This window comes from Aspergillus candidus, assembly GCF_002847045.1.
Source record: "Aspergillus candidus strain CBS 102.13 unplaced genomic scaffold BDW47scaffold_8, whole genome shotgun sequence".
In the NCBI taxonomy this organism is placed as follows: Eukaryota; Fungi; Ascomycota; class Eurotiomycetes; order Eurotiales; family Aspergillaceae; genus Aspergillus; species Aspergillus candidus.
Window position 1 is genome coordinate 325,504 of NW_020194013.1, and position 24,746 is coordinate 350,249.

At 53.6% G+C, this 24,746-nt stretch overlaps 10 protein-coding genes across 10 annotated transcripts; 4 read left to right on the forward strand and 6 right to left on the reverse strand.

The window, feature by feature from the left end:
• Positions 1-1,661: 1,661 nt before the first annotated feature.
• On the reverse strand, positions 1,662-5,226 carry BDW47DRAFT_88640 (mannose-ethanolamine phosphotransferase MCD4). Its single transcript, XM_024820128.1, has 5 exons — positions 3,282-5,226; positions 3,041-3,228; positions 2,843-2,978; positions 2,661-2,769; positions 1,662-2,572 (listed from the first exon to the last, which is right to left on the reverse strand). The coding sequence occupies exons 1-5, from the start codon at positions 5,022-5,024 to the stop codon at positions 1,758-1,760; spliced, it is 2,991 nt and encodes a 996-aa protein (XP_024674529.1). The 5' UTR covers positions 5,025-5,226; the 3' UTR covers positions 1,662-1,757.
• A 468-nt stretch (positions 5,227-5,694) lies between these two features.
• Positions 5,695-7,302, forward strand: BDW47DRAFT_101255 (protein-degrading AAA family ATPase MSP1). Its single transcript, XM_024811612.1, has 2 exons — positions 5,695-5,947; positions 6,012-7,302. Exons 1-2 carry the CDS (start codon positions 5,882-5,884, stop codon positions 7,203-7,205), a joined length of 1,260 nt encoding a protein of 419 aa, XP_024674530.1. The 5' UTR covers positions 5,695-5,881; the 3' UTR covers positions 7,206-7,302.
• A 564-nt stretch (positions 7,303-7,866) lies between these two features.
• BDW47DRAFT_101257 (putative LysM domain protein) lies at positions 7,867-10,699 on the forward strand. Its single transcript, XM_024811613.1, has 2 exons — positions 7,867-8,706; positions 8,772-10,699. The coding sequence occupies exons 1-2, from the start codon at positions 8,412-8,414 to the stop codon at positions 10,295-10,297; spliced, it is 1,821 nt and encodes a 606-aa protein (XP_024674531.1). The 5' UTR covers positions 7,867-8,411; the 3' UTR covers positions 10,298-10,699.
• Positions 10,700-11,474: 775 nt separating this feature from the next.
• Positions 11,475-12,535, forward strand: BDW47DRAFT_101260 (FKBP-type peptidyl-prolyl cis-trans isomerase). Its single transcript, XM_024811614.1, has 6 exons — positions 11,475-11,745; positions 11,826-11,893; positions 11,979-12,039; positions 12,102-12,122; positions 12,214-12,255; positions 12,313-12,535. The coding sequence occupies exons 1-6, from the start codon at positions 11,612-11,614 to the stop codon at positions 12,350-12,352; spliced, it is 366 nt and encodes a 121-aa protein (XP_024674532.1). The 5' UTR covers positions 11,475-11,611; the 3' UTR covers positions 12,353-12,535.
• An 88-nt stretch (positions 12,536-12,623) lies between these two features.
• Positions 12,624-13,130, reverse strand: BDW47DRAFT_123537 (holo-ACP synthase; the record flags this gene model as incomplete). The annotated part of the gene is made up of 1 exon (XM_024816073.1): positions 12,624-13,130. One exon carries the CDS (start codon positions 13,128-13,130, stop codon positions 12,624-12,626), a length of 507 nt encoding a protein of 168 aa, XP_024674533.1.
• A 351-nt stretch (positions 13,131-13,481) lies between these two features.
• Positions 13,482-14,393, reverse strand: BDW47DRAFT_101262 (ATP19 family protein). The gene is made up of 3 exons (XM_024811615.1): positions 14,285-14,393; positions 14,007-14,131; positions 13,482-13,800 (listed from the first exon to the last, which is right to left on the reverse strand). The coding sequence occupies exons 1-3, from the start codon at positions 14,330-14,332 to the stop codon at positions 13,653-13,655; spliced, it is 321 nt and encodes a 106-aa protein (XP_024674534.1). The 5' UTR covers positions 14,333-14,393; the 3' UTR covers positions 13,482-13,652.
• Positions 14,394-14,852: 459 nt separating this feature from the next.
• BDW47DRAFT_101265 (mitochondrial fission process 1 family protein) lies at positions 14,853-16,333 on the forward strand. Its single transcript, XM_024811616.1, has 3 exons — positions 14,853-15,084; positions 15,238-15,808; positions 15,895-16,333. Exons 1-3 carry the CDS (start codon positions 14,948-14,950, stop codon positions 16,318-16,320), a joined length of 1,134 nt encoding a protein of 377 aa, XP_024674535.1. The 5' UTR covers positions 14,853-14,947; the 3' UTR covers positions 16,321-16,333.
• A 299-nt stretch (positions 16,334-16,632) lies between these two features.
• On the reverse strand, positions 16,633-17,160 carry BDW47DRAFT_88697 (uncharacterized protein). Its single transcript, XM_024820129.1, has one exon. The coding sequence runs from the start codon at positions 17,050-17,052 to the stop codon at positions 16,747-16,749; it is 306 nt and encodes a 101-aa protein (XP_024674536.1). The 5' UTR covers positions 17,053-17,160; the 3' UTR covers positions 16,633-16,746.
• On the reverse strand, positions 16,891-20,293 carry BDW47DRAFT_101267 (putative mucin family signaling protein Msb2). Its single transcript, XM_024811617.1, has one exon. The coding sequence runs from the start codon at positions 19,729-19,731 to the stop codon at positions 17,269-17,271; it is 2,463 nt and encodes an 820-aa protein (XP_024674537.1). The 5' UTR covers positions 19,732-20,293; the 3' UTR covers positions 16,891-17,268.
• A 3,176-nt stretch (positions 20,294-23,469) lies between these two features.
• Positions 23,470-24,717, reverse strand: BDW47DRAFT_134855 (uncharacterized protein; the record flags this gene model as incomplete). The annotated part of the gene is made up of 2 exons (XM_024818183.1): positions 24,071-24,717; positions 23,470-23,969 (listed from the first exon to the last, which is right to left on the reverse strand). Exons 1-2 carry the CDS (start codon positions 24,534-24,536, stop codon positions 23,470-23,472), a joined length of 966 nt encoding a protein of 321 aa, XP_024674538.1. The 5' UTR covers positions 24,537-24,717.
• Positions 24,718-24,746: the final 29 nt, after the last annotated feature.

A 24,746-nucleotide genomic window follows, 5' to 3' on the forward strand; every position in this document is an offset into this window, starting at 1 on the left:
TTGCTCTCTTTCTCTCTGTATTTTTTTTATCCACTTAGAGCCGCTTAACGAAACGACTATAGTCTACCAGGCTCATTACTAACCTTGTACTTTGTCCTCTACACCCTCGTCCCTTGACCTTGTCTGATGTAAGACCCGCTGGAGTCCCACGCGGAACGGGAGGGAATGGAGCCTTGCAGACAGGATTCGAAAGAATCCTCCGGACTGAATCATTTTGAAGTTAAACAGAAATAACACTATTATTATGACTATTATATTATATTGCTAGTATGTGATAATAATATCAAGTCAGTTCCGACTGGCTCATCACACCCGGTTCTACCCTTGCCAGCGAACCAGGAGGATCTCTCCCCACACATCATTATTTCCCCGAATTACCCCATGGATTCCCCAGAAAATCTTATTATTATTATTACCACATGATTTTTGTTGTTATTATTATTCTTCTTATTATCACTATGATTTATTTCTTTGCCATTGTGTCGTGAACGGGAAGACACGGGTGAAATGGATCGATTTGCGCATGGGACCACGAAGGATCCATCCATATTTCCACTGACTCAGTTATCCATTTCCCTTGGATCCATACATACTTCTCAGTCCCTTAGACCTATAACGAACAAGTAAGTAGTGGTATAATTACAAGTAACTACCTAGATACCAAAGCTTAGCCATGACATCCATTATGGATCCACATCCACCCAAATCAAACATAAAGCCCAGGAGCCATCTCACCTTCAGAGTATTCTGTACCACCACTATATAATAGACATATAATTGATCCACTCCCCGTAACCAAGTAACCTCACCGCCACCAACAAGTGCCTACCTATCTACCTACTCAATATCGGAAACTACCGGAGCTTGTGACTATACCCTAATGTAAACCTCCATATATTACCCACCCACCCCGCAATCCACATCCACTCGAGCCTCTCCACCAGACTTGTTCCTTTTGACGCACGGTGCTGAGTACCTACCTAAGCGGAACATGCATACATACACGCATGTCATGTCGTCATGGGGGGGGACCTCTTAAAGTGTATGGTTGAGAGACAGTGTGTGTCCGTGTGTGTGGGTATGCGCGTGGTGTGCCTGAAAGGATCAGGTACCTGAGCTGCGTACTTTGTAGTTGATAGGTAGGTAGGTAAGTAGGTAGGTAGGTACTAGATAAGCAAGAGATAGACAGCTCGTGAAGCCTCGGCTATTTCAATCCCTACCTTACCACCATGCTCAGACTCTCCCTCCCTCCACCATCCCTCTCCATGTACGAGGCATGCACGCCCGCCAAGCAATGACATAGCCTCCACATGGATGATGGCATGTATATGCCGCAGACGAGGCCAGTCTTATGTGCCTGCGTCGCCACACCGCAATGCATGTAGGTATACCTACTATATAAGGGACGTGCTCAGTACCTTGTCATGTCTCGCTTGGGAGCCGAATCAGCAGAATAGAGACGCGGGGTAGAGGGTTTTTAATCTCCTAGACGTAATATATGCCTGACGTATGATGTCGAATGGGGGGAGGACTAGCCCCTCAGGATCGGGTATGTACCTAAAGGTGCAAACTAGGTACTGTACCTGGTTTAGGTTTGTGGCTAAGGGGGTTAATTTAAGTGGTGGGATTTTGTATTTTTTTCAAAAGGAATAAATGAATATCTAGTGTCTATAACGGTAATCATATACACAGCGATCAAAGTTAAAAGTCAAAAAGGATTAAAAAAAGGGGATAAAATAAACAGGGAAGGGGAAATATTAGTTCGGCTGTTTCCCCGTAGAGCCATCGTCTGCCGATCCATCCACGGTAACACCCTTGACCGGAGACCCCAGATCGACGCCACTAACGAAGACCTCGCTGAGGAATTCCAGGCCGGCAACGAACGTGCACAGGAAGCTGGCGATCAGGAAGTGGCTGATGGTGGTGCCGATGTCGAGCCAGGAGCCCTCGTCGCGGACCATGAAGAAGAAGTTGAGCGTCATGACGTCCGAGATGGACATGACGACCATGAAGAGCGCGCTGGGCGCGACCTCGAGCCGGCGATTGAGGAAGCCCAGGTTGGCGCTGATGATGGCAAACGGGATCAGCAGTTTGAGGATCAGGAGCGCGCCCTGGCTGAAGGGGCTGAACACCGGGATGAGCCGGGAGACGCTCTCTAGCGAGAAGGACGACACGGACGCGATGTTGCCTGTGCTGAAGAAGGCGGATTGGAGCAGGTAGAAGAAGAAGAGCGCCACGCGCGCATCTGAAACGCCAAGCGTCCGGTACCTGTACGCTTGGCCCTGCACGATCGCCGTCCCTTTGGGGCTCGGCTGGGGGCGCGCATCGGAGTCTTTGCCTTTCTGGGCATCGTGCGTCTGGGTTGGTGGTGCGGCCGTGTGCTGATACACCGCATGCTCTAGCCGAACCCACGTGATGAGCGTCATGCAGAACACAAAGTAGAAGAGCCCCTCCCAGGAGATGGTGAGGATGATGAATGTGGGGGAGAAGGTGAGAAACAGGATCATCGATCGGTGGAGATAGTGGCTGTTCGGGTACAGACGATGCAGGAAGGGCAGCATAAGCGACGCGACTAGAGCACATCGTTAGCGCAAACGGCCGAAACACTCCGAAACACGAGGCGATGGAAAGTCAAAAGTCTGTCATCTGGACCAACGTACCTAGAACACCCCAGCCAACCACTTGGTTGCCCCACGGCAGACCCTGCTTCGCCTGGAGAGACAGGGCACTCGAACGTGTGACAATCAGGGCGAGCAGCACCATCCCAACCTATCGCACGTCAGTGGCGGTTCCGCCTAAACAAGGGAGCGAGGCGCGGGATGCCTCCTGGTAGGCTCCTTACCTGGATTCCCATGACAGTCCGCGACCCACAGCGAGAGACCTCCGTGGATTTGGTCGGGGCATCTTTCGCGAGGATCGCATCTTCGAACAGCAGGTACAGCAAGCCCGTGAAGAACATGAGCAGGGCACCATATGTGCTGCAGGAACACGTTAGAGGGTGGCGACTTGCGTGTTTGGGTTTACAGGGTTCAACGCTTACATCATGTCGACATCCTCCACTTTGTTGGCGGACAGCAAGGTAAAGCTACTCATCAACAGGCAGCCGATCACCCATGACGCAGACAGCATGCCGTGATTCTTCACCACCTTGGTGCCATACATGAACGGCCAGAACGCGCCAACGATGAAGCAGACGGTATAGATCTCGCGTTGAAAGTAGGATTGCACCTGTACACCCGGTCAGTCAATACCACCATCCGTGTGGTTGTGCTCCAACATACCAGTGCCTCCAGCACGCCCACGAAAACGACCATCTGCACTGCAAATGAGAAGTACCCCCGCACGGAGGTAACGTGGGACAGCAGTATCTGACGACCCGCAGCCAAGGCCCTCCGCCGGGCAAAGACCTCTTCCCAAAAATAGACCGGGAACAAAGCGTAGAAGTAATATCGCCACGAGGACTGCTGATACAGGAAAACCGAAAAGAGCGCGACGAGGATCGACGAAAAGAAGATCGTGCTCGTCACCGTCCGGTTCGAATCCGAGGCACCGTGCAAGACGTGCAGATCGATGACGGTCGTCAACGCATATGCGATCCAGCCCAGGTACCCGAGCGTCACGATCGTCCGTAGGAAGAGCCAATCGTAGGTCTGGAGATAGCGCAGGCCTTCCAGCGCTGTTGCCAATAGCGTCGCCGAGAGGCGAATGGCCTCGTCATACGCGCCGTTCGCAATCAGAGACTTGATTTCCTCCAGATGATCGTCCACCGAATCATCACTCCGATCGTGAAGGGGCTCAAACGGCGTGTACCGTAGCAGCGCGGCCTTCTTCTGCTCCTCCTTCACGCGGTACATTTCCAGGACTCCTTGGGTGTTGGCAAGTGCCGCCAGGGCCTTGTCCTTCGGACCCGCTTGGAGATACTCCAACGGTAACTTGCCCACGGAGTTGGTGGGAAAGTCCAGTCCGGCCAGGTAGGCCATGAGCGCTGCGACGTCAGCCTGGGCAACATCATTGCGGCGGACGGTGTCGAGTCCCCAGTCCGCCGACACCCCGTCCTCATGTCCCGACACCGCGCCGTCATGGACGTACTGCGGTTTGGCGACACCGGAGCCCCAGGTAACCAACGGCGTTCGAGTATTGTCCGGATGCCCATCACCATGGCTTCCGAAATCGCTCATCCCGTGGTCCGCAGTAAACACGAAGGCGGTCTTGTCATCGGCGTAGAAATCCTCCACGAGCCGCGTGATTTCCTGCACGCCCTTATCCACGACCTTGATGTTGTGCAAATACTCCTTGGAGTAGGGCCGGTAGCCGTGGCCGGTCGTATCGAGCCCCAGCAGGTGCAAGAAGAACACCAGCTTATCCTGGCGCAACGTCGCATCCAGCGCGGGATCCTTCTTCGCCGCCGCGAAAAGCTCCTTGACCTTGTCAAACACCCAGATGTCGAGCAGCGTTGCGTCCGACGTGAAGTCTTCCGCCTCCTCTCCATACATGTCCGCATCGATCCTACCGGGTTCCGCGCCCTCCTTGAACATGGGGAGGATGTCCGGGCTGCCCCAACTCCACGTGTGCCGACTCCGGTTGAAGACGCTGTCGAAATTGACCGGGTTCAGTTTCCACCCCGTCGTCACGGACGACACATCCTCGTATAGGCCGGCGATCAAGGCGACATGTCCGGGTCTCGACTCGGTGGGGACTCGTGTGTGGGAGATGCCGAAGGTACCGTGGGAGAGGACGCGGGATCGAATGAAGGGCGCGAGGTAGACGGGCTCCGAGTTCTCGACATCGGCCGGTTCGTCCGGGTCCGGTAGCGCCTGGAAGGCCTTGTCTGCGCGTAACCCGTCGGCGACAAACAGGACCAGTCGGTTGGCCGGCGCATCGGCGTTGGCATCTCGTTCGACCCGATACGACTTCATCCCGCTGACAATCGGGCTCACAAAGTAAATATCGAAGATCGAATAGGCGTACATGAGGTGGAAGACCACCGCGAGGGTTAGAAACCACCCCCGACTGAGGCGAGCCATCGTGAATTGGTATAGGATATGGATCCCACGAAAGGGGAGAGACCCCAACTAAGCTTTATTAATAGTCTTGTAGGTCCGTCCAATGATCACAACAAACAAGAACAGTAATCACGAGAGAAAAGAACGGTGGATGGCGATACACGAGGATGATGAGCGGACAAGCTAGCCAATTGCCGCAGCATCCTCAATGCGACGAAGAAACAATCGACCTGGACGTTAGTGAAGTGAGAGAGATGAAGCAAAAGAATTGGAAACGTTCCAGAAAGCAGAAAGCCAGTTGGCGCGCGTTCGAGGTCCGCGGTGGACCAATAGGGGTTCCGCCCGGAGGACCTTGAGGCGGACCTGGGCATTCAGGACTGTGGAGTCGACACCACTTGTTTCGAGATTTCATCTCTCGGGGTGATATACTCTGGAGTATAGTCTAGAATGCCATAGGGCAAATAGAATTGAGTCAACTACTAGATAAATAGCACGAAGATAGTGTGAAAACCAAGTCATGATCAATACGAAAGTGGTATAGAATACGATACCGTAATACATGCCCGTACCTGACCGACAGATCGGGCAGGCGGTGAGCGGCATCTCCCTGACATGTGACGTGGACCCAACGGTCGGCAAATCCAGTGCTGTAACTCTTGTAACTCCGTCCGTACTGACGATTGACTCTCCCCGACCTCATCATTACCATTCAATCTATCTCTCGACTTACTTTGCCTCCCGTTGCTGGACGCGGGCTATTACTATCTTCTGTTATTTTATTATTGTCTTCTCTTTTCTTCCTTTCCTCCCATTGATCTGCTATTCAATCACCTAAGATCCATCTGGGATCCTATTCATCCTTCCCATCTACTGTCGCAATGGCGTCCGCACGCGGTCCACGATGGCAGCAGTTCTTGCAGGAACTCGTGATGGTGGCAGGCACCGTGAGCTCAGACCGTCCTTCGCTGCACTGGATTTGAACCGAAACTAATGATGAGAGATGAACAGTCTGCATCCGCATACTTCCTCATCCGTTATCTACTGTCTCGCCTCGACTTCGACCCCGAGAGCCAGAAGAAAGATGAACAACGAAAGAAATCAGCAGCCATCCTACGGAGGCTCGACGGGACCGAGGAGTCGGACGATGAATCACCACGTCGCGGTGAAAAGCGCCCGCGCCGGCAAAAGAAGGCGGAACTGACCCTGAACCAATACGAGCAGGCCGTCGCAATGGACGTGGTTGCCCCGGATGACATTCCCGTCTCGTTCGAGGATATCGGCGGGTTGGACACGATCATCGAGGAGCTGAAGGAGTCTGTGATTTACCCCTTGACCATGCCGCATCTCTACGCCTCGACTTCGTCCCTCCTCACCGCCCCGTCCGGTGTCCTCCTCTACGGCCCCCCGGGATGCGGCAAAACCATGCTTGCGAAAGCCCTGGCCCATGAAAGTGGGGCTTGCTTTATCAACTTGCATATCTCCACCTTGACTGAGAAGTGGTACGGTGACTCCAACAAGCTGGTCAACGCCGTCTTCTCGCTGGCTCGGAAGCTCCAGCCTTCGATCGTCTTCATCGACGAGATCGACGCCGTGCTGGGTACGCGGCGGAGCGGCGAGCACGAGGCCAGCGGCATGGTGAAGGCCGAGTTCATGACCCACTGGGACGGTCTGACCTCGGCCAACTCCACGGGCGAGCCGCAGCGGATCGTGGTGCTCGGCGCCACCAACCGGATCCAGGACATCGACGAGGCCATCCTCCGCCGGATGCCGAAGAAATTCCCCGTGGTTCTTCCTCCAGCGCAACAACGACTCCGCATTCTCAGCCTGATCCTCAAGGACACCAAGATCGACCGCGAGAACTTCGACGTGCACTACCTGGTCAAGGCCACGGCCGGCATGTCCGGCAGCGACATCAAGGAGGCTTGCCGCGACGCCGCGATGGTCCCGGTCCGCGAACTGATCCGACAAAAGAAGGCGGCCGGACTGCAGATGACATCCGTCGATCCGAACGAGGTCCGCGGTCTGCGGACGGAGGACTTTTCGACCCGTGCGGGGAGCATCCGGGCGATCCCCCCGCCGTCCCAGCTGCCGACGACTCTGTCCAGCAAAGCCAATTCGGAGAAGGAGTGGAGCACGGAGTCCGAGGGCGTATCGGAAGGGGAAACGCGGCCTTCTACAGACATGGCCGAACCGCCGGAGTAGGGCATTAATCCGAAGGGGTGTGGGATCTCCTGTCTATAACACTTGTACACAGCAGCCGGGGTGGCGTTTGTTGGATATAATACCAGTCAGCTTCTCCTGATCAATTTACGACATGACTTGATAGAGAATATTGTTTTAGTAATTCTTCCCCTTTTTCAGTCTACCTAATATACTTCTAGGTTCGTTATTCAATCAAGCGTGGGGTGCGGCTCCGCTTCAGCGGCTATACATGTCGTCAGCGAGACGCCTGAAGGAGTGGCCTGACAGCCCCTGCAACAATTTAAGAGATTTGTATATAAATAATTACATCGGTGAAAATACAATAAACCCCATCGATCATTTGAGAGTGGCAACTAAGAAGAAAGTACAGTCCAACTCCGCCTCAAGTGGTCCCAAAACGGCCCTTGGGTCCACGTGATCTATACATGGACTGGCCAGTTGGCTTCGTGATATGGGACATACAATCATTAGAATAACAATCTAGTAGCTAGAGTTTTTTTCGCCATGTATCCTAAAATATAGACGTTGTATTGAATCTATATATAATAACATTAATATATGAAAAACCGACTGTATCCATACCGTGTCGATCACCGCAGACAGGCTGATTGCGGGTTAGTCAGGATTCTGGAGGCAAGACTGGATTCACCTTTGCTTCTCCGCTCCATCCATTCTCTCCTCTCCTCTCCTCTCCTCCTCATTCTCTCCTTAGTCTTGACTCTCCTAATGATTCTGATATAACCCCTCCTTCCAGGTTACTCGCTGCCTCTCCCTTTCTTGACGAACTGCCTAGTGGGCCGCGTTAGCCTCTCCCACTAAACCAACCCATTCCTAACTTGACCACCGTCGTCCTTACCTTGCAGCCTCCTTATCTTCCTGTCCCTTCGTTACGTCGTCTGGCGGCTGCTTTCTTCGTTCTTTCAAGTCAACTTCACTGCCAAATCCCTCGCTTACCTCTTCGGATTACACCGGACGTCTTTCGCGTTTATCTCGTGTTTTGCAATAAGAACCGAAAAAAAAGAGACATAATAAAGAAACAAGAAAAGGACACGGATGCGATTCGAGGCCTGGATGACACATGTCCTGTCGTAGGGACCTCCGATGGCAATCCGTGCCTTGGCGATCTCATCTCACTCCGTCAGGTCTCGTCAGGGGGGCTGAACATACTACTCGTCTCAAATCTACCTCTTCCTCCGGTCGCCAGGGATGAGTTCCCACCGATCGGCCTCCACCACCCCGGGATCGAGCACCAATACCTCCTCGGCCATTCGCTCCCGCACCCGCCGCCTGGTCTCCTCTACCGAGGACGACGATGACGATGTGAATGGGAAGCCGCTGCAGTCCTCGGGGCTGTCCTTTCTCTCCCCCGACCTGCCCCCCACGCGTTCCGGCCGCTCGACCCCCTCCTCCCAACCCTCCCGCGGCATCTCCCCGGTTCCCATGAGCCACCCCTCGCGGGCCACCTCTCCACCCAACCGTGCCTGGTCCAAGGATTCTTTAGGTGCGTTTCGTGCTAATCCACCCCCTTCAGTGGAGCTCGAGCTGAGTTGTCGTGTCCTCCCGTAGGATTCCTCGATTCGTCGTGGTCCTCCCTCCAGAGTTTGGCGTCGTCGTTCCTCGGCAGCGACGTCGCCCATCCGGCCCCCAACGGAGACCCCCGGGGTCACGTTCGGAAACCGTCTCGCCCTGATCCGTATTCGAAAGCCCCGACGCCCGCGTGCGCTCCGTCGGCGTGGGGCCCGTCCGCCCCCGCGTCACCCGAGATCGGAGCTGGGACCCGGGAAGAACGGCGAGCGCTGGTGCAGGCGAAGAAGCGAGAGGCGCTGTTGCTGGCCGATCCGGTTCCGACGTGGGGCCGGGATCGCCGACACAAGAGACGAGACTCCTGTGACCAGACCGGGCACTCGGCCATTGACCCGGAGCAAGACGAGGAGGCTCTGGCCTACATCCATCATGTGCAGCCGACAGACAGCATCACGGGCGTGACCATCCGATATGGCTGTCAACCGGCAATCTTTCGGAAAGCCAATGGCTTCTGGCCGAGTGACAGCATCCAGGGCCGCAAGACCGTCCTCCTGCCGGTCGAGTCTTGCACCGTGAAGGGTCGACCGATCCCACCGCCGACGCCAATTTATAATGGCAACGGTGCCGAACGGGATTCTTTGGAAGACCCCAAGGGCAGCTCAATTGTGCCGTCGACGACCTCGGGCGAAAGCACGCCGCAGCACGCCTCGTTCCCGGAGACGACGGTCGAAGTCGAGGCGGATCGGGTCTGGAAGCACGAATCGTTGGTGCAAATCGACGGGTTTTCCGCCCCGGTGGAGATCGGCCGCGTCCCTCGGAGAGCGCTTGGGTTCTTTCCCCGAACTCGGCGGAAATCGGTGTCAGCCACTGGCTCTGCACCGCCGTCGACCTCTGCTCGAGGGCGAACAGACACCACATCCACATCATCGTCACCTATCGAACCGCCGTCATCTGCATCGACCCCGTCCGGGATTCCGTCGTCGCCGGCTGCGTCCCGGGCCACCCAGTCGCCCCTGTCCGGGGGACACCGTCGTCAACGGAGCAATATCCAGCTCACCGTGCCGGGAGTTGGCACTCTGGATCGTAATGCGACGGCTCCTGGACCGGCTCCCGATGGGCTGAGCAAGTTCTTCGCCCAGCACATGCCTACGTTGGCCCCTCCCACTCCGGCCCCTGACTTTCGAGACTCCTCCGAACACCTCTCGACCTCGGTGTCAAACGCAACCACGGGGCTGGAGAATCTCGGCGGTGCCTTCGAGGGATGGATGCGCAAGGTGACCACGCGAGCGAAGAACAGTCTGGGGGAGCTCCAGCGGGCGCAGAGCTACCAGACCAGTGCCCCGGGTCGGTCCGGTGGACGACGCGGGGATCTAATCGAACTGAACGACGGCATGGACTCCCGGAATTCGTCACGGGACTCGGCTTTCCTCGCGGACCCTCGCGGACGGGCCGATTACAACCGCAGCAGCTCCAGCTTCCACGATGGAGCGACGCGGCGAGGCCTGTCGAATCCTTCGTCGACCAGCACGAGCCGGACTCGTGTGGGAGACCGGTACAAAGACGATTAGCCGTTCCCACCCTTTCACTCCTTTGAACGACATGGTCAATTAATTATGACCACACACTCATTTTCGATGGCCACGCCTGGGCTCTGTACCCTGACGGCTTTTGACGAGCTTTTGCGATACTCCATCCCTTGCACGCATAGCGTAGCGGCGCGACAGGATCATACTGTTGGCTTTGTCATTCATTGTATTTGGGGAATCCTATGTGATTCCTTTTTCCTTCAATTCTTGTATCTATCTCTTTCCTGTTGTGCGAGATCATCCGATCATTGGGTGGTGCTTTTTATATTTCATGGCGATTGGACGCATAAGAGATGGCGATAAGCATAGATTAGAAGCTAATGTAACTGTTCATATTGATCTACCTTTTTGTATCTAATTAATTATCGTTGACTTTTCATTCTATGTCTGATACTTCGGTATGAGTCGTGTGAGAGTATACTATACTATTCATATCCGATTAGATAAATACATATCGTCACGTCACATCTACACACCTGAGATAAGTATCAATATCAAAGTACTCCATCCAACTAACCTTATCAAGTCAACGTGAACTACCCAGTTAACCGACCCGTCACCCCGCACTTAGCTGCTTTTATACCTCCGACCATATACCCACCTACCATTTTTAGAGCCAGTACTCAAGGATCAGTCCTCCGAGGAGAAATCCAGATAGGCCGACAAGACATCCCACAATAGACAAAGCAAAAGCCAACTATCACCCAGCCTATAACCTTACCTTACCCTCGTACATGCCATCCGCGGCGGCTATTGCTCATCCTGATGTACCAATCAGGGTAAACAGAGGGAGGGCCCCCCGACGTGTCTCGTTGTAAGGTAGGTATAATCCTAGTAAGTCCCTGGAGTAAACCTTGAACTGCAGTAATCCACTAGGATGATGTGATGTGTTAGTATAGTGGAGGTAGTTAGTTACCTACCTACTTATCCAAACGCAGGAAAAGCAGATGACGATATTATAGGACAGGACTAAGCCGGTAACGACTGGTCATTACCTTAACCAGGTCTGTGGCTTGTCTATCACATACATCATATCAAATAGAATAACACCAAATGATAAACTTAGTTTCGATTTTAACCCCGCCCTGACGACTGCTTGGATGTTGATGCTTTTTTTTTATAAAAAAATTAAATTAAATTAATTATTTAAGAAACTGAATATCGACTTGCCCCGCCTCTCTCTCCCCTCCTTGATCTTCCTCCTCGTCACCTCTCTTTATTATTTTGGTTTCTCCTCGGTTGACTGAAGGCAATAATATCAATCGATATCATCTGAATACGTATATTCATATCATCATGGGCGTCACGAAGACTCTCCTCCGAGAGGGCAACGGCGTTGATATCCCCCAGAAAGGCGACAACGTAGCCATCCACTACACCGGGTGTCTGCACGATCCGTCTAGCCCTGACAATCACTATATGGGCAAGAAGTATGTATATGGATTCCCATTCTAGCGGGGGAGAAAGCAGGCTTGGACATTCCAGACTAATGAATGGTTCGATTTGATAGATTCGATAGCTCAGTCGACCGCGGCCAGCCGCTGACTACTTCTATTGGGGTGGGACGGGTGATTAAAGGTATTTTTTTCCATTTCCAAGGGAGTGGTGTTGGGTGGAATGCGATGGGCGTGGTAGAGCTGACGGGATCATTCGATGGATGTAGGCTGGGATGAAGGCGTGCTTCAGATGAGTCTCGGGGAGAAGGCTATTCTGACTATTGATCCGTGAGTCTTGCCCTATGATCAGATCGATAGTTCTGGGAGAAACGGCGCTAATGCGAAGACAGCGAGTACGGATATGGGTCTCGGTATGTGTTGCTTTTTTCTTCTCTTCCATCTTTGTCGCATGGTCTCTCGAACTGGATTCGTCGAGTGTGTGCACTGACTCTTTCGTCGCAGCGGCTTCCCCGGCTTGATCCCCGCGAACTCGAGTCTCGTGTTGTAAGTGCCCATCCTGCTGTCCCATGTCCCATCTGCGTGGGCTGACTGAAGCTGCAGTGAAGTCGAGCTCCTCTCCATCAACGACAAGACGGTATAACGTATAAGGCTGTATAGGGAAGACGAGGGACGACAGACGGTGCCATGGCTGTATGTAGCTGGCGAAAAGACGTTGGCAGTGGGTAATGTTATTGATTACACCGAATTAATCCGTGTATTCGCGTTGTGGCATATTCCCGCAGACGTAAGACCATATCTTCTCCGACAGAGGAGGACAGCTGCCCGTAGTTCAATCCGAGTCCATCCCATCCCATCCCATCCCATCCAACCCAAACATTCCTCCCCAAACAGCAGACCAGTAAGAACACAACTCAACTCGCAGCCAAAACAGTCGCAACGACATACTCCCCATCATGTGAAATGGACAACCTCCCCAACCGATCAGGCTCACCCTCCCCCCTCCCCAAAAACACCACCTCCGGCGCCCCCCTCACCCCACCCTTCTCCTCCCCAGCCCTAACAAGCACATCCTTCCACCCCAGACTCGCCGCGCCCCCAGGCGCCGCCTTGCGCGCCGCCTCCTTCGCAGCGAACCGTCCTGCTAACCAGCGCGTCATGTCGCCCGACACGGGGAATTGGGGGGGCGTAGCAGAGGAACCATTCTTATCCCCAGGAGAAGAAATAATAGGAGGAGAGACAGGGAAAAGACCAAATCGGGCGCGAAAGTCACGCTGCTCTTGCTCGTGCAGGATGCGACGCGTGAAGCGCGTGAGGAAGCCGCCGGGGCGGGTGACGAGGCGGGTGATGCGGGGGAGGTGGACGATGTCTGTTCCTAGGGTTAGGGGGAAGGGGAAGGGGATTGGGTTTAATTTTTGCATTTTGGTGGTTTGTTTTGGGGGGGTTCGTTGTATAGGAGTGAGATTGTTTGAGAGAGGATCAGGTACACTAAGTACACTGTTTTAAGTGTGGTTGGAGTCGGTGACTAAGCGGGTTGGGAGGGTTGGTATTGCAGGTATTGGTTTCTTTTATGTCTGCAGGATGGATTGGGCTGTTTTGGGGACTTTGTAGAACTTAGGATTTGTTAGAAGAGAGGCTGTAGTATCTTGATTTGGTCGTGGTGCTGAATGGCTCTACTAACCTGACGGCAGACATGACCAACAGTGGAGAGCTACGAGTCCTGACATTTACCAGTCAAGGCTACAGTCTAGCTACAATCTGGCTACAGTTTGGCTACAAGCCGACAGCTACCCATAATAAAACAATGCACCTGAGAAACTCAACGGTGTATACCTCTATATGTACAGATCACACACCTCACCACCGGCAATAGCAATAGCAATCGCCAGCAGTCGGTCCAACACCCAAGAACGAAGGTCATCCAGCATCCCTCGACCTTTCCATCACGCAAGGAAAGTGCGCTCGTCGTGAATCGCAAGTGTCGAGCTCGTTTCAATCAATGACTGTGGGGCCGTTCGTCCTCGGTTCGTTCCTCGTGACGGAAGGAGATGGTTTATTTTTTCTCGCCGCCGTCCACCTGCTTCAGGAAGTCTCTGTTCAATTGTTAGTCACTGTCTCTTGGGATTATGGGCTGTGGTTGTTGGTCGTTTTGGGCTGGCCTCAATCGCGAGTTTCTCCCTTGGTTCGGCTCCGCTTCTCCGAGACGGAGCGTCGAACGGGAATGTCCATTCGCGAGGATGATATGTTGAGAGCCATTGATAATGTTGGGAATGCGAAACCAGGCTCAAGAGACGTACTGGATAAAAGCCTCCTCATCCTTAGAGGCGGCCTGGATGGGGGGAGTGGCCTGCTTCTTCTCACCACCGCCGCGGGTGGCCAGGAAGACACCACCGAACATTGTGCCGAGGACGCCCATGGCGAGCTGTACAGATATCATTAGCAACCGATCGAATTGGGGGAACGACCAATGTGTCGTGTCGTCCGACGAGCCGGTCCGGCTATCCACAGAAATTGGCGGACAGGGAGGGAAGACCAGTGGACAGGGCAGACAGCTGCAGGAGGCAGGGAGACGTACGAAGTGAGAGCCGACCTTCTTGCCGGCGATCTGGTAGTAGACGACCATGTTGACTGATTGGGGTGGGGAGTGACGAAGAGGGGAAGAGGAGAAGTGACGAGAGGATGGATGAAGACTTGACGGTTCTCCTCAAAGCGTAGTTTGAGTGAGTTTCGGAGGGGCTCGATTGGGTTTAGCGTGGGTATAACTGAGTCAGCAGAATGACATAATATGCAGATCATGTGATATGGGTCATGTGATGTTCCGGGAGTCCCCGGAGTATATCGGGACGATCCTGGTAGATATTCAAGAATGGAGACCTTTCTTCTTCTCTTTACTCGAAAATTTTAATTATCTGGACAACCATGAGTGTGAATAAATGAGAGAATTATAAACAGAATATGGAAGTAAAGACTAGATTTGGCCCATGAAGTTATCCACGGTCAAGTAGAAGACAAACCAAGGAACCTCGGCCAGTGTACGATGTGATGTCAATTACTGCGTGCGGTCATTCCCTCACTATATTAACCATTAATATGTCATATATTGTTGTCCGAGCTTAGCTCAATAATTTCCTCGTCCTCTTTCATTTCTTTCCCTCGTCCTATATCCTCCCATCTATATCCTCCATAGTCCTACTCATTCGACATCCCTCTCACTTGGTAGAATCAGTCAAGCAACATCATGCTCTGGAACTCCCCCAACGAGGAGACCCCACCGGAGGACCCAAAGCCGGTTCCTCGCGAGAAACTGTCTCCTCAACTGCAGCAACTCGTCGATCACGATGACAGGACTTTCTACGATGATATCTACGGTCCTTAGTACGTTCTTCCTCCCAGCAACACTGGCCGTTTATCTGTCATACCATGGGAATCCCCGCACACACATACCTGACGACCATCTATACACTCAACACCAACCCTCCACCCCAATCAATCATATAGATCAAAAAACACTAACAAAGGACACAACAGCTCCATAGACTCAACAGACACCCCCTACCGTTACGCCGGTTACGCCAACCGCCTGCGCACCATCCTGCTCTCCGCCCACCGCTACGTAGCCTACACCTCCGACATAGGCGAGTCCTTCCGCCCCGTCTCGCACCCCTACCTCGTGCGCTCCGCCTACGCCATCTCCTGGACCTACCTCATCGGCGACGTCGCCCACGAAGGCTACAAGGCCTACCTGCGGAACCGGGACGTGCTGGCCCCGCCCAGCGAGTCCTACAAGGATGCCGCCTCGCACGGGGAGGTCGTGCTGGGGATGGCGACGGGGAATGTAGCGGGCTCGCTACGCCCTTCCCAGTCGCTGTCGGGGGAGAACTCCGGGGCGCAAGCAGGGCAGGAATCGCTCACGCCTTGGCCGGCGACGTCTATCCCGCTGATCGAGGATTACCGTGTCGTAATGGCTAAGCGGGCTGTGTTCCAGGGTCTGGCGAGTATGGGGTTGCCTGCATTAACCATCCACACGGTGGTGAAACAATCCGGCCGCATGCTCAAGGATTACAAGAGTGCGTTGCTGCGCACGTGGTCTCCAATCGGGGTATGTCTTCCCTCCATTCCTTTCCCTCCCTCCCTCCCTCCCCGGTGGGCAGGGGAAACAAAAAAAAAATACTAATAGAAGTAAAGCTCGGCCTTGCAATCGTCCCCTTCCTCCCCTACATCTTCGACGAGCCCGTCGACCACGCTGTGCAATGGACCTTCCGCGAAGCCATCCGCGCCTACGCAGGCGACGACGCGGTGCGCGCGCTTCCTCCTGCGCCGCATACGCCTGATAAGGATTCTACGACCCTTGTGCGGTTGTTGAATATGGAGCAGGAGAAGAATAACCATCACCACGGTAGTGGTGGATCCGCTGCTGATGCTAATGCTAGTATCTCCTGGGAGGAGTATAAGGCGGAGAAGAAGCGCGCGAAGGAGCATCGGATGAGCATGAAGCAGCGGGAGGGTGATGGTGAGGGAGGCGTGTTGGGGATGTTGCAGGCTGGGCTGGGATCTGTGTTTGGGGGGAAGAAGGATCGTGATGATCATTCGAAGGGGGGCAAGTCTGATTAAACACCACTCTTTGTCTTTCTTTTCTTTTGTGTATACATACCATTTGGCATTCATTTCCTATCCTCTTTTTTCTTTACACTACATACTACATGGGTACTTCATAAATCATACTCATACTATACTATACTCATACTAGCAATATATATTAAATACTCTTCAATATATGAAGATCGGGCCAAAAATCCACCCATTCTTTAAACACAATCAATCAATCAATCAATAACAAAGAAATCAAAATATATTGACATGACATCCATGCAGAAACAGCACGGTCATTCGCTCTACAGCACCTATACATCTGTACAAAACATTCAAACAAGATAGCCCTCAGACAAGGGGAGGAACGAGGTGAGAAAAAAAAAGGAAAGAAGGATAGGAAAAGGGGGAGGATGACATCACTCGTCAGATATACCTACCACCCAACCATTAAAGCAGAGCAGAGGAGTAGTAAGTAGTAGTAGGAGTATGGGGACTTCCGAAAGTGGATAGATAGATAGATGGGAAAAAGGAGTGGGGAGAAAAAAGTATAATGATTGCGGTGTTAGGAGGTATTCGCTCGTAATCACCATCAAATAAAAAATGTCGAGAGAAGAAGAAAAATGGCTGTATAAAAAAAAAAAAAAGAAAAGTCAAAAACATAGGGGGAATAAGAATTGAAGAAGAAAGGATGGATGGAACGAAACATCTGGGAGAAATGACAAAATCACGCGCCCCGGACGGGATCATATTCATGCTTGAATATAATCAGAAATGAAGTCAGTGGAAGATGCGTCGAGATTAACTAGATTCATCCCGCGGTTCTGTCTCCAGGTCTACCCGCGCGTTTCATGGACCCACAACAATCGATGCTCCATGTCTCGGTTGGCATTCTGTCTTCGTCCCTTGCTTGTTCCTTTTCTTTTTTTTTTCACTTTTTTTTATCATGTCAATGAATTCAGGCAGAGGATCTTAGTTCCACCCCAGTGAATTCTCTGCCATGACCGGCGCACTGATCGGTCCCCGGCTACTCTGGCTGTTGGGCGAAAGACGCCCAGCCGCGTCACGACCCTCGCTCTGCTGGTCCACGGTCGAACTCGAGCGCTGGTGCAACTGGCGCTTCTTGCGGTAGCGACGCGCCAACCAGAACATGCCCGCACCGTAGGCTGCGGCACCCGCCACAACACCACAGCCGATGCCCACGGAGCTGGCCTTTGTGGAGGAGCTGGAGCTCGTCCCGGCATCTCCGGAATCGGACTGGGAGTCATCCCCATCGGAGCCATCACTGCCGCCGTTGCTGGAACCCGACTGGCCGCCGCTGCTGCCGCCGGCTGCGGGTTCGCCGCTCACCAGCAGGGGGATGGAGGGGTCGATCAACGAGAACAGCCGCTTCTCGGATTCCGACGGCTGCTCGTAGAGCGGGGAGATGGGGTTGTGGAGGTACTTCCGCAGGGTGTCGATCTGGTCCCAGGGGACATAAGCCATCGCGAGCGTGGTCAGGTAGCCATCGCGCGATTCGTTGCCGTACGGCTGGATCGCGAACATGGCCACCTGGTCCGCTGCCAGTCGCAGAGCGTGTTGCAGGCCGAGTGGGATGTAGCGGAAGATCTGCGATGAGGACATGGTGTGGGTCGCCACGAAGTCGTACGACAGCTCGCGCGTGAACCCCAGCTGGATCAGGGTCGAGTTCTCCGGGATGTTGCCAAACGTCGGCGGCGTGATCGATCCGGGGAGCGCAGTCGGCTGGCTGGTGCTCTCGCTGGTGGTCTGCGTGGCCGACGGGTCCGGCACCACGTGGGTCTGAGTCTCGAAGATGATGGTATTGTCGACCCAGTCATCGGGGTTCGAGGTGGGCGTCGGGGCTTCAGTGGTCTCCGGCGGCGGCGTGGAGGTTTCGGTGGTTTCGGGGGTCGGGGTCGGAGTCTCCGTGCTCGTCGACGACGGCAAGTGCGTCGGCGGAGCGGTGGACGGGGCACTCGTCGGGGACCCCGGGCTGGTGGGCTTCCCCGTGGGCTTAGCCGTGGGAGGGGCGGTCGAGCCCCCGGTGGTCGATCCATGCGCACCGGCATTCTCCGTCGAGGAAGCACCACCGGGGGTGGTGGTCGGAACACTCGGGTTGATCAAGGTAAACGGCGCGGATCCCGTGGACCCGCTGGACGCACCGGGGAACAGAGCGCTCGAGGTCGCGGCGCCGGGGGGGAGGGTGCTCTGGGGAGCGGACGATTCCAAACCCGATGTCCATCCCAGCAGCGAGCTCATTTCGCTCGGCAGGTTGAAGAGTCCGGTGGAGGTGGACGGCAGCGGGACGCTGGTGGGGGTGGCCGACAGGCCCGAGGTCGAGGCATTGGCCGAGGGCGCGTGGGTGGCCGACGAGGACGGCGTGTCAGGGTTGAACAGGTCGGTGAACGCGTCCAACAGATTGGTCGTGCTCTTGGAGGACGACGCCCCTGGGGTCGAGGTCGATGGCGCCTTGGTCGTGCTCGCGTCCGCCGTCGACGACAGTGGGAGCGCGGGAGGGGTCCCGGAACTCGGCGAACCCGTCGAGCTGGAGTCGCCAAAGAAGCTCTTGAAATCATCCAGGAGGCCACCGTCAGTCGAGGACGCGGTCGGGGTGATCGACGAACCGGATGCGGCCGAGGACGCGGGCTTGGAGTCGGACGCGGAACTGGTGGCGCTGGCGGAGTCGGTCGAACTGGTGTCACCAAAGAAGCTCTTCACGTCGTCCAGGAAACTGCCCTCCGTCGACTCGGGGGTCGGGGTGACGGACGCACTGGACGCGTCCGAGGGGGCGTGCTTGGAATCGGACGAGGCGGCAGCCTTGGAATCGGACGAGGGAGCGGGTTTGGAATCCGACGTCGTGCTACTGGCCTCGGTGGAGTCGGTGGAACTGCTGACGCCGAAGAAATTCTTGACATCGTCCAGAATGCCGCCGTCCTTGGACTCGGTGGCCGGGGACGACGAGGAGGCCGCCGGGGCATCGGGGCCCTCCTTGCTCGCCGTCGGCGCGTGGTGCGTCGTGGAATCGTTGGGGGCGGCTTCTTTCTCGGACGGGGCTGGAACGGTGTCTTTGTGGGACGTGGGTGCGGCGGGGGCCGCCCCCGGTCCGGTGATGGTGACCACATTGGTGGTGGCCGAGGCGATGGTGGCGCCCGCGGGCAGGGGACCGGAGATGGTGTGCGTCTTGCCTTCCTTGTCGATGGACAGGGTGACGACGACGGCCGGGAGGGTGGTCTTGGTGCCCAGGTCGGCCTTGTCCAGGAAATCGTCCAGCGGCTTTCCATCCTCCGATCTCTGGTAGTTGATATATCGCTTCATGTGTTTGGGGACGAATCGACGCTTCATGGCGTGGGAGTCCGCTGGCTGCTGGGCGGCAACCAGCTCCAGACCCCCCACGGACAGGAAGGCCGCGAGAAAAGAGGCGACGGACGCGACCATGATGGGTGTATCAAACGTCCGTCGACGGAGGTAGAGGGAAGAACAATCAGTCAACAAGAAAGAGTGGATGGCGCGAAGGCTCCGTCTGAAGACTCAAAAATTTCCCCGTAACGAGACTTAACCGTTCAAATGTAACCGTTGACTATCGAACTCGCGATTGCATGGATCCGGTGGTTGGCAAATAGAGGAGGCAAGGTGATACTGGCGAGGCGGTTTGTGGATATGCACGTCCCAGCCTAGCGGTTGGCTCTTGTTTCCACTTTCAGCACCCGGGGGATGACTGGTAGACGATCGTCGGAAAATTATTCGAACAAGTTTAAGAGGCGATCGCGACGAATCGAGAGGACTTGAGGTGGAGACGCGAAGGTAAAAGTTCTGGGGAAGAGTGCAATAAACAATGAAAGAGCGGCAGGGGACGTGGTAAACCAACGGAACCCCTTTGAAGAAACGAATGTATAGATTGCAGTAAGGAGTGAAGGGATCTGAAGACCTGGCTGTCAGATAAGAAATAAAATAAAAAATAAAAAATAGATTAAAAGAAAGGAAGGGAAGGGTTGGGGGGGAAGAAAAGAAGGAAGGGGAGGGAAGGGAAGAGATGGTGGAGTGTGGTGGTGGCAGGAGATATACATACTAGGTTAGGTAGCCAAGCAGGCGACCGTAGGGAGAACGAGAGAGGAGAATTGGACGCAAGGAGAGTCCAGGTAAACAGTGATAGGCTACGTCAACAACAACATCCGCACAGCTCCCACATCTGGAATTAAACGAATAACTGAATTCAAACAAAGAATCAAAACAGAAGCATGGAGGGGGAGAAAAGAGAGAAGGGGAAGGGAAGAGGGAAGAGGGAAAAGAAGGTGAGCGAGAATGAATTGAGACTAACTATGACTACCGCATAATCGAGGGGAAGAAGAGATTAGTGAGGGAGATGTTTATGGTTAGTCTCGATGGCGCAGTTTTCTTTCCCTTAATTCAATAATTCAAATCAGAAGTCACTAAAGAAAAGAAAAAAAAAAAAAAACACGAAGTAAATAAGACGAAAAAGGGGAAGAAAGAAAGAAAACGAAACGAGTGGCTGGTCCGGCCTGAGGCCTCCCCACTCTTATCCACACGCACTTTCTCCACTCTCCGTCCTAATTATAATCAGAATAATCACCATCATCACCACATTCAGTCTTTTTCATGCTTCGACTCGATCTTTCTTCCCTCCTTCCGTATCTGTCCAGTATCCAACCTAGAATGCAACAAAGCGCAAACTCGCGTAACTGGATCAGACGCTAATCCGACCGGGTACTAGGACCAACTTACCCATGTCTATCGTCCAGTCTCTCTGCTCTCTACGGAGTAGTTTCGACTCTCTAAACTTTTTATCAGTCGACTGAGTGACACGGTCTAAACCGAGGTGGGTTGGACTGCACGGAACTTTCATCACAGTGGCCACTATGCACACTGCAAGTGCACACCATGTCGATATTGCGAACCATCAGGACCAGAAAGACCCGAGGCATCCCCCGCACCAGAGCAGAAATTACAGACGAGCCAAGCACATGTCGTCGAGCCTTCCAAAAGATTCAATTCAAAGGCTGCAGACGGTGACACTGGCACGGGGTCCTTATCGACTGAGGTATGGTCTGCAGTAGGCCGTGCCTATTTGGATCGACATTTCTAGAGGATAGGCTTGATCGAATCTTGAGATGGCATCCACCGTCCACCACCCACTCTACTGATCGAGAGAATCAAGAGACTGGGGACAATCAGGACCGTGCTGCTCCTAGATTACGGAGTAATAGATTCAACATGAGATTGAATTCATGACGGCAACATTTCCATTTCCTCAGGATATTTACCCCGGGGGTTCGCAATCAACCGGGATTTCTGGATGAATTTCTTCCACTTTCTTCCCTTTCTTCCCTTTCCCTCCGTCATTTCTTTCCTTTTTCTGTCCACCGACAGACTCTATTAGATTAATTTTAATAACGTGCAATTCCAGCATCCCCGAGCGACTCAATAATCAGAGCCAACTGCCGATCGGTCGCACATCGCAATTTAAACCCGCCCGCCCGCGCCAACCTGTCAACAGCCCGGTTGGTCTAGACCAACCAGCGTCATCTTGGTCCGTGGAGACAAGTGGATGTGCGTGTCTGTATCTTCTATCATCTTCATGTCAGGTCAATTTCCTTCCCCTTTCCTCCGTCAGTTGAAAGTAAGACTGTCTCACTTGTCTTCCCTGACATCGCAGTTCGCCAACTGCCGGAACTATGCCAGCCATCGGTGACTAGTGACTACTATACGTTATTCAGTATTCACGTTAGCTAGCGAGATACGCTTTTCACCCTCGAGTCTCTACTCTCTAGTGTCTACAGAGGACACGCTAGGCCACTTGCCTGGACGACTTACTTGTTTTGGCATGACTGGCCCGGTGCTAAGGAACACTTATCGATTTTGTCTTGGTGAACCATATCTATTCGGGATGGATTTCATTTTCCATTTGAGAGAAAGCGATGGATAGTGAGAGAAGCACAGTGACAGAAAGAAGGATAGAGATAGCCTAACACTGACATGTGTCTCTCGTCTGTTTCAGACTTCCATCTTTCATCCCTGGGACCACTTGTCTCGGGGCCAGCATTCCTCACGCTGCAGCTGTCTCGGAAATGACAATCAATCTGTCTTTCCTCTCCATCTCATCTCCATACTCCTTGAGACCATCGTAGATGATCTCCTCCCTAGGTATCTACCACTCCTCGTAGATCAACAGATATCCCAAAGAAAGGGCACCAACCTCAACATGAAACCCAAGGACGAACCAGATCAGCACGATACCATCACCCATCATCCCTCCCTCCGTCCCTCACGCCACTAAAACCTAACATCCTCCCCTCTCACAAGGAAGAAAAAGAAACCCCCCTAGCCCATCCTCCAAACAGCCACCTCATAACCATAATAAAAAAAACCAAAAAAAACCCCCAATCAATCAACACCACCAGCGGAGACCCAAACCCGACAAATCTCAACCACGCTAATCCTGTTCCTGAACCTTCGCTCCGTCGGGGCTTCCCGCTAGCCAGCAGATAACTAACTTTCTCAGAAAATGAGGTATAAGTTTGAGGTATGTATGTATGTATGTAGCTTGCTACTGTTGGTGTCTACTATCTAATGCCTGGAAATCATAATATAAGTGGAGTGATATCATGCTGTGCGACAGGATCAAAGGTGAGGCACTGCCTTGTCATACCGGTCGGCTTGTTTGTGGAGACGGAGGGATGAGTTGGTTTGTTTGGGGAGATTACTTGGGTGGCTCTGGTGGGAGTACCGTGGATCAAGCTGGCACTGGTGCCTGAGCCGGACTTGAGCCGGACTGGAGATTACGGTGGGTATGCACGTGATATCTACTTGCTCCATCTCGGTCAACTCTACGGAGTACACTGCTTTTTGGTGATGGGTTGGTTGAACTTTATTGATATGGAGGGTTTTCTAGGTTTTTTGCGACTAGATATACTAATTAGTAAGATTGTAGGAGTTGAATTATTTCGATAGTGTCTACTGTTTACTCTGTACATTCCACTGCCTCCGAGATACCCAAGATATATATAGAACTATCATCAGTCCACCCATCTACAGCCTCACTCATCTCACATAATCCACAGCCCGAACAATCCCATTCCAACCACCAAAACACAAATAATCCAAGAAGCAAAAAATAAGAAAAATAAAAAGTAAGGCCGCGTCCCCGGTCACCAATCATCAACTCCAAGCAAACCTCCCCGACCCATCCCGATAACACCCCTCATAAACCCTCAACCTAGGAAACCCCCCCACCGACAGATCAAACGCACTGTCCTCAATCCTCACCCTCGGCCACCTCGCAATCTTCAGCACCTCAACCGACAGCCCCTGCTGCGCCAGCGCCGCGCGCAGATCGCCCGGGCCGCACGTCTCCTCGTGCCACCCTGGCGGACGCCGCGTGCCTCCAGGAGGCTTGTGGGAGAGCTCTAGGTGGGTCAGCGCGCGCGGGAGGGAGAGGATGTGGTGTAGGGCTTGGATGTCGATGTAGGAGTGGGTGATGCTGAGGAATTTAAGCTCTGTTTGATGATGGAAGGTAGAAGGGATGTCGGCGAGGTCGGTGCTGCATAGGGTGAGGCCTTTTAGGCTAAGGTGCTGGAGCTGCGGGATGAGGAAGATTGCGCTGAAGGCGCCGAGAAACCAGTCTTGGGGGTCTTCTTCGGTGAAGATGTTGAGGTTTACTGAGGTATCTCTGTTAGTTTTCTTCCGGGTCTTTCTCTTGTAATAGAAGTGTATAAGGAAGGGAACGGGAAGAAAGAAAGAAAGAAAGAGAGAAACATACAGCTCCTCAAACCCCGCAACACACGCTCCGCAGGCACTGTTAGCAAACTCGCCCTCCTCAACACTCCGGCGACCTGACCCGCATAATCCTCCTCACTCCACCCCGACGCATAAGTCCCATACATCTCAACCCACTGCAGATTAGGCAGCTTGTCAAGATAGGGCGCGCACTCAAACGGACAAAGACAGTCGTACCGGGCGCCAAAATACCCATCCACGTCGAGACCCTGCACCAGATGGGGATATTTCTCGAAGATCTTGACGACGCCCTCCAAGGACTGCTCTTCGACTTCGTCGGTGAGTCTGTCGATGTGGACGTATACCTCGCGGAAGAGTTCCCGCGTGGCTAGCTCGTTCAGTGCGCGGTTGGCGAGGCGCAGGTCGCGGAGGTCTTTTGGATTGGAGACTGCGCTGACGATGTGCGCGATGAGCTCTGGGGGGAGGTGGTTTAGGGGGAAGGTTTCCATTGTGTTGTTTGAGGACTTTGCCAGTTAGTTGACACTGTTTAGGTCGGGTCGGCTGTTCTGGTTGTTTGCTAGATAGATCTGCTGAAGCTTCATCTCGCAGTCCTGGAGTTGCTGTGATCAGGAATTATCATGACAAGTGGTATCTTCTGAAGAAGATATAAAGCTAAATCGGGCATTGCCCTCCGCGGCTTACTTAAGACTCAAGGCGTT

Bases quoted from the DNA above. Each gene is read 5' to 3' on its own strand.
- BDW47DRAFT_88640 (XM_024820128.1), bottom strand. From the start codon at position 5,024: ATGGCTCGCCTCAGTCGGGGGTGGTTTCTAACCCTCGCGGTGGTCTTC. The intron at 2,979-3,040 runs GTAAGCGTTGAA...GTGTTCCTGCAG, and splicing joins GTGGAGGATGTCGACATGAT to CACATATGGTGCCCTGCTCA. The intron at 2,770-2,842 runs GTAAGGAGCCTA...GACGTGCGATAG, and splicing joins GGACTGTCATGGGAATCCAG to GTTGGGATGGTGCTGCTCGC.
- BDW47DRAFT_101255 (XM_024811612.1), top strand. From the start codon at position 5,882: ATGGCGTCCGCACGCGGTCCACGATGGCAGCAGTTCTTGCAGGAACTC. The intron at 5,948-6,011 runs GTGAGCTCAGAC...AGAGATGAACAG, and splicing joins TCGTGATGGTGGCAGGCACC to TCTGCATCCGCATACTTCCT.
- BDW47DRAFT_101257 (XM_024811613.1), top strand. From the start codon at position 8,412: ATGAGTTCCCACCGATCGGCCTCCACCACCCCGGGATCGAGCACCAAT. The intron at 8,707-8,771 runs GTGCGTTTCGTG...GTCCTCCCGTAG, and splicing joins CTGGTCCAAGGATTCTTTAG to GATTCCTCGATTCGTCGTGG.
- BDW47DRAFT_101260 (XM_024811614.1), top strand. From the start codon at position 11,612: ATGGGCGTCACGAAGACTCTCCTCCGAGAGGGCAACGGCGTTGATATC. The intron at 11,894-11,978 runs GTATTTTTTTCC...CGATGGATGTAG, and splicing joins GGTGGGACGGGTGATTAAAG to GCTGGGATGAAGGCGTGCTT. The intron at 12,123-12,213 runs GTATGTGTTGCT...CTTTCGTCGCAG, and splicing joins GAGTACGGATATGGGTCTCG to CGGCTTCCCCGGCTTGATCC.
- BDW47DRAFT_101262 (XM_024811615.1), bottom strand. From the start codon at position 14,332: ATGGTCGTCTACTACCAGATCGCCGGCAAGAAGGTCGGCTCTCACTTC. The intron at 14,132-14,284 runs GTACGTCTCCCT...ATATCTGTACAG, and splicing joins AGAAGGTCGGCTCTCACTTC to CTCGCCATGGGCGTCCTCGG. The intron at 13,801-14,006 runs GTACGTCTCTTG...AATTGAACAGAG, and splicing joins GATGAGGAGGCTTTTATCCA to ACTTCCTGAAGCAGGTGGAC.
- BDW47DRAFT_101265 (XM_024811616.1), top strand. From the start codon at position 14,948: ATGCTCTGGAACTCCCCCAACGAGGAGACCCCACCGGAGGACCCAAAG. The intron at 15,085-15,237 runs GTACGTTCTTCC...AGGACACAACAG, and splicing joins GATGATATCTACGGTCCTTA to CTCCATAGACTCAACAGACA. The intron at 15,809-15,894 runs GTATGTCTTCCC...ATAGAAGTAAAG, and splicing joins GCACGTGGTCTCCAATCGGG to CTCGGCCTTGCAATCGTCCC.
- BDW47DRAFT_88697 (XM_024820129.1), bottom strand. From the start codon at position 17,052: ATGAATATGATCCCGTCCGGGGCGCGTGATTTTGTCATTTCTCCCAGA.
- BDW47DRAFT_101267 (XM_024811617.1), bottom strand. From the start codon at position 19,731: ATGGTCGCGTCCGTCGCCTCTTTTCTCGCGGCCTTCCTGTCCGTGGGG.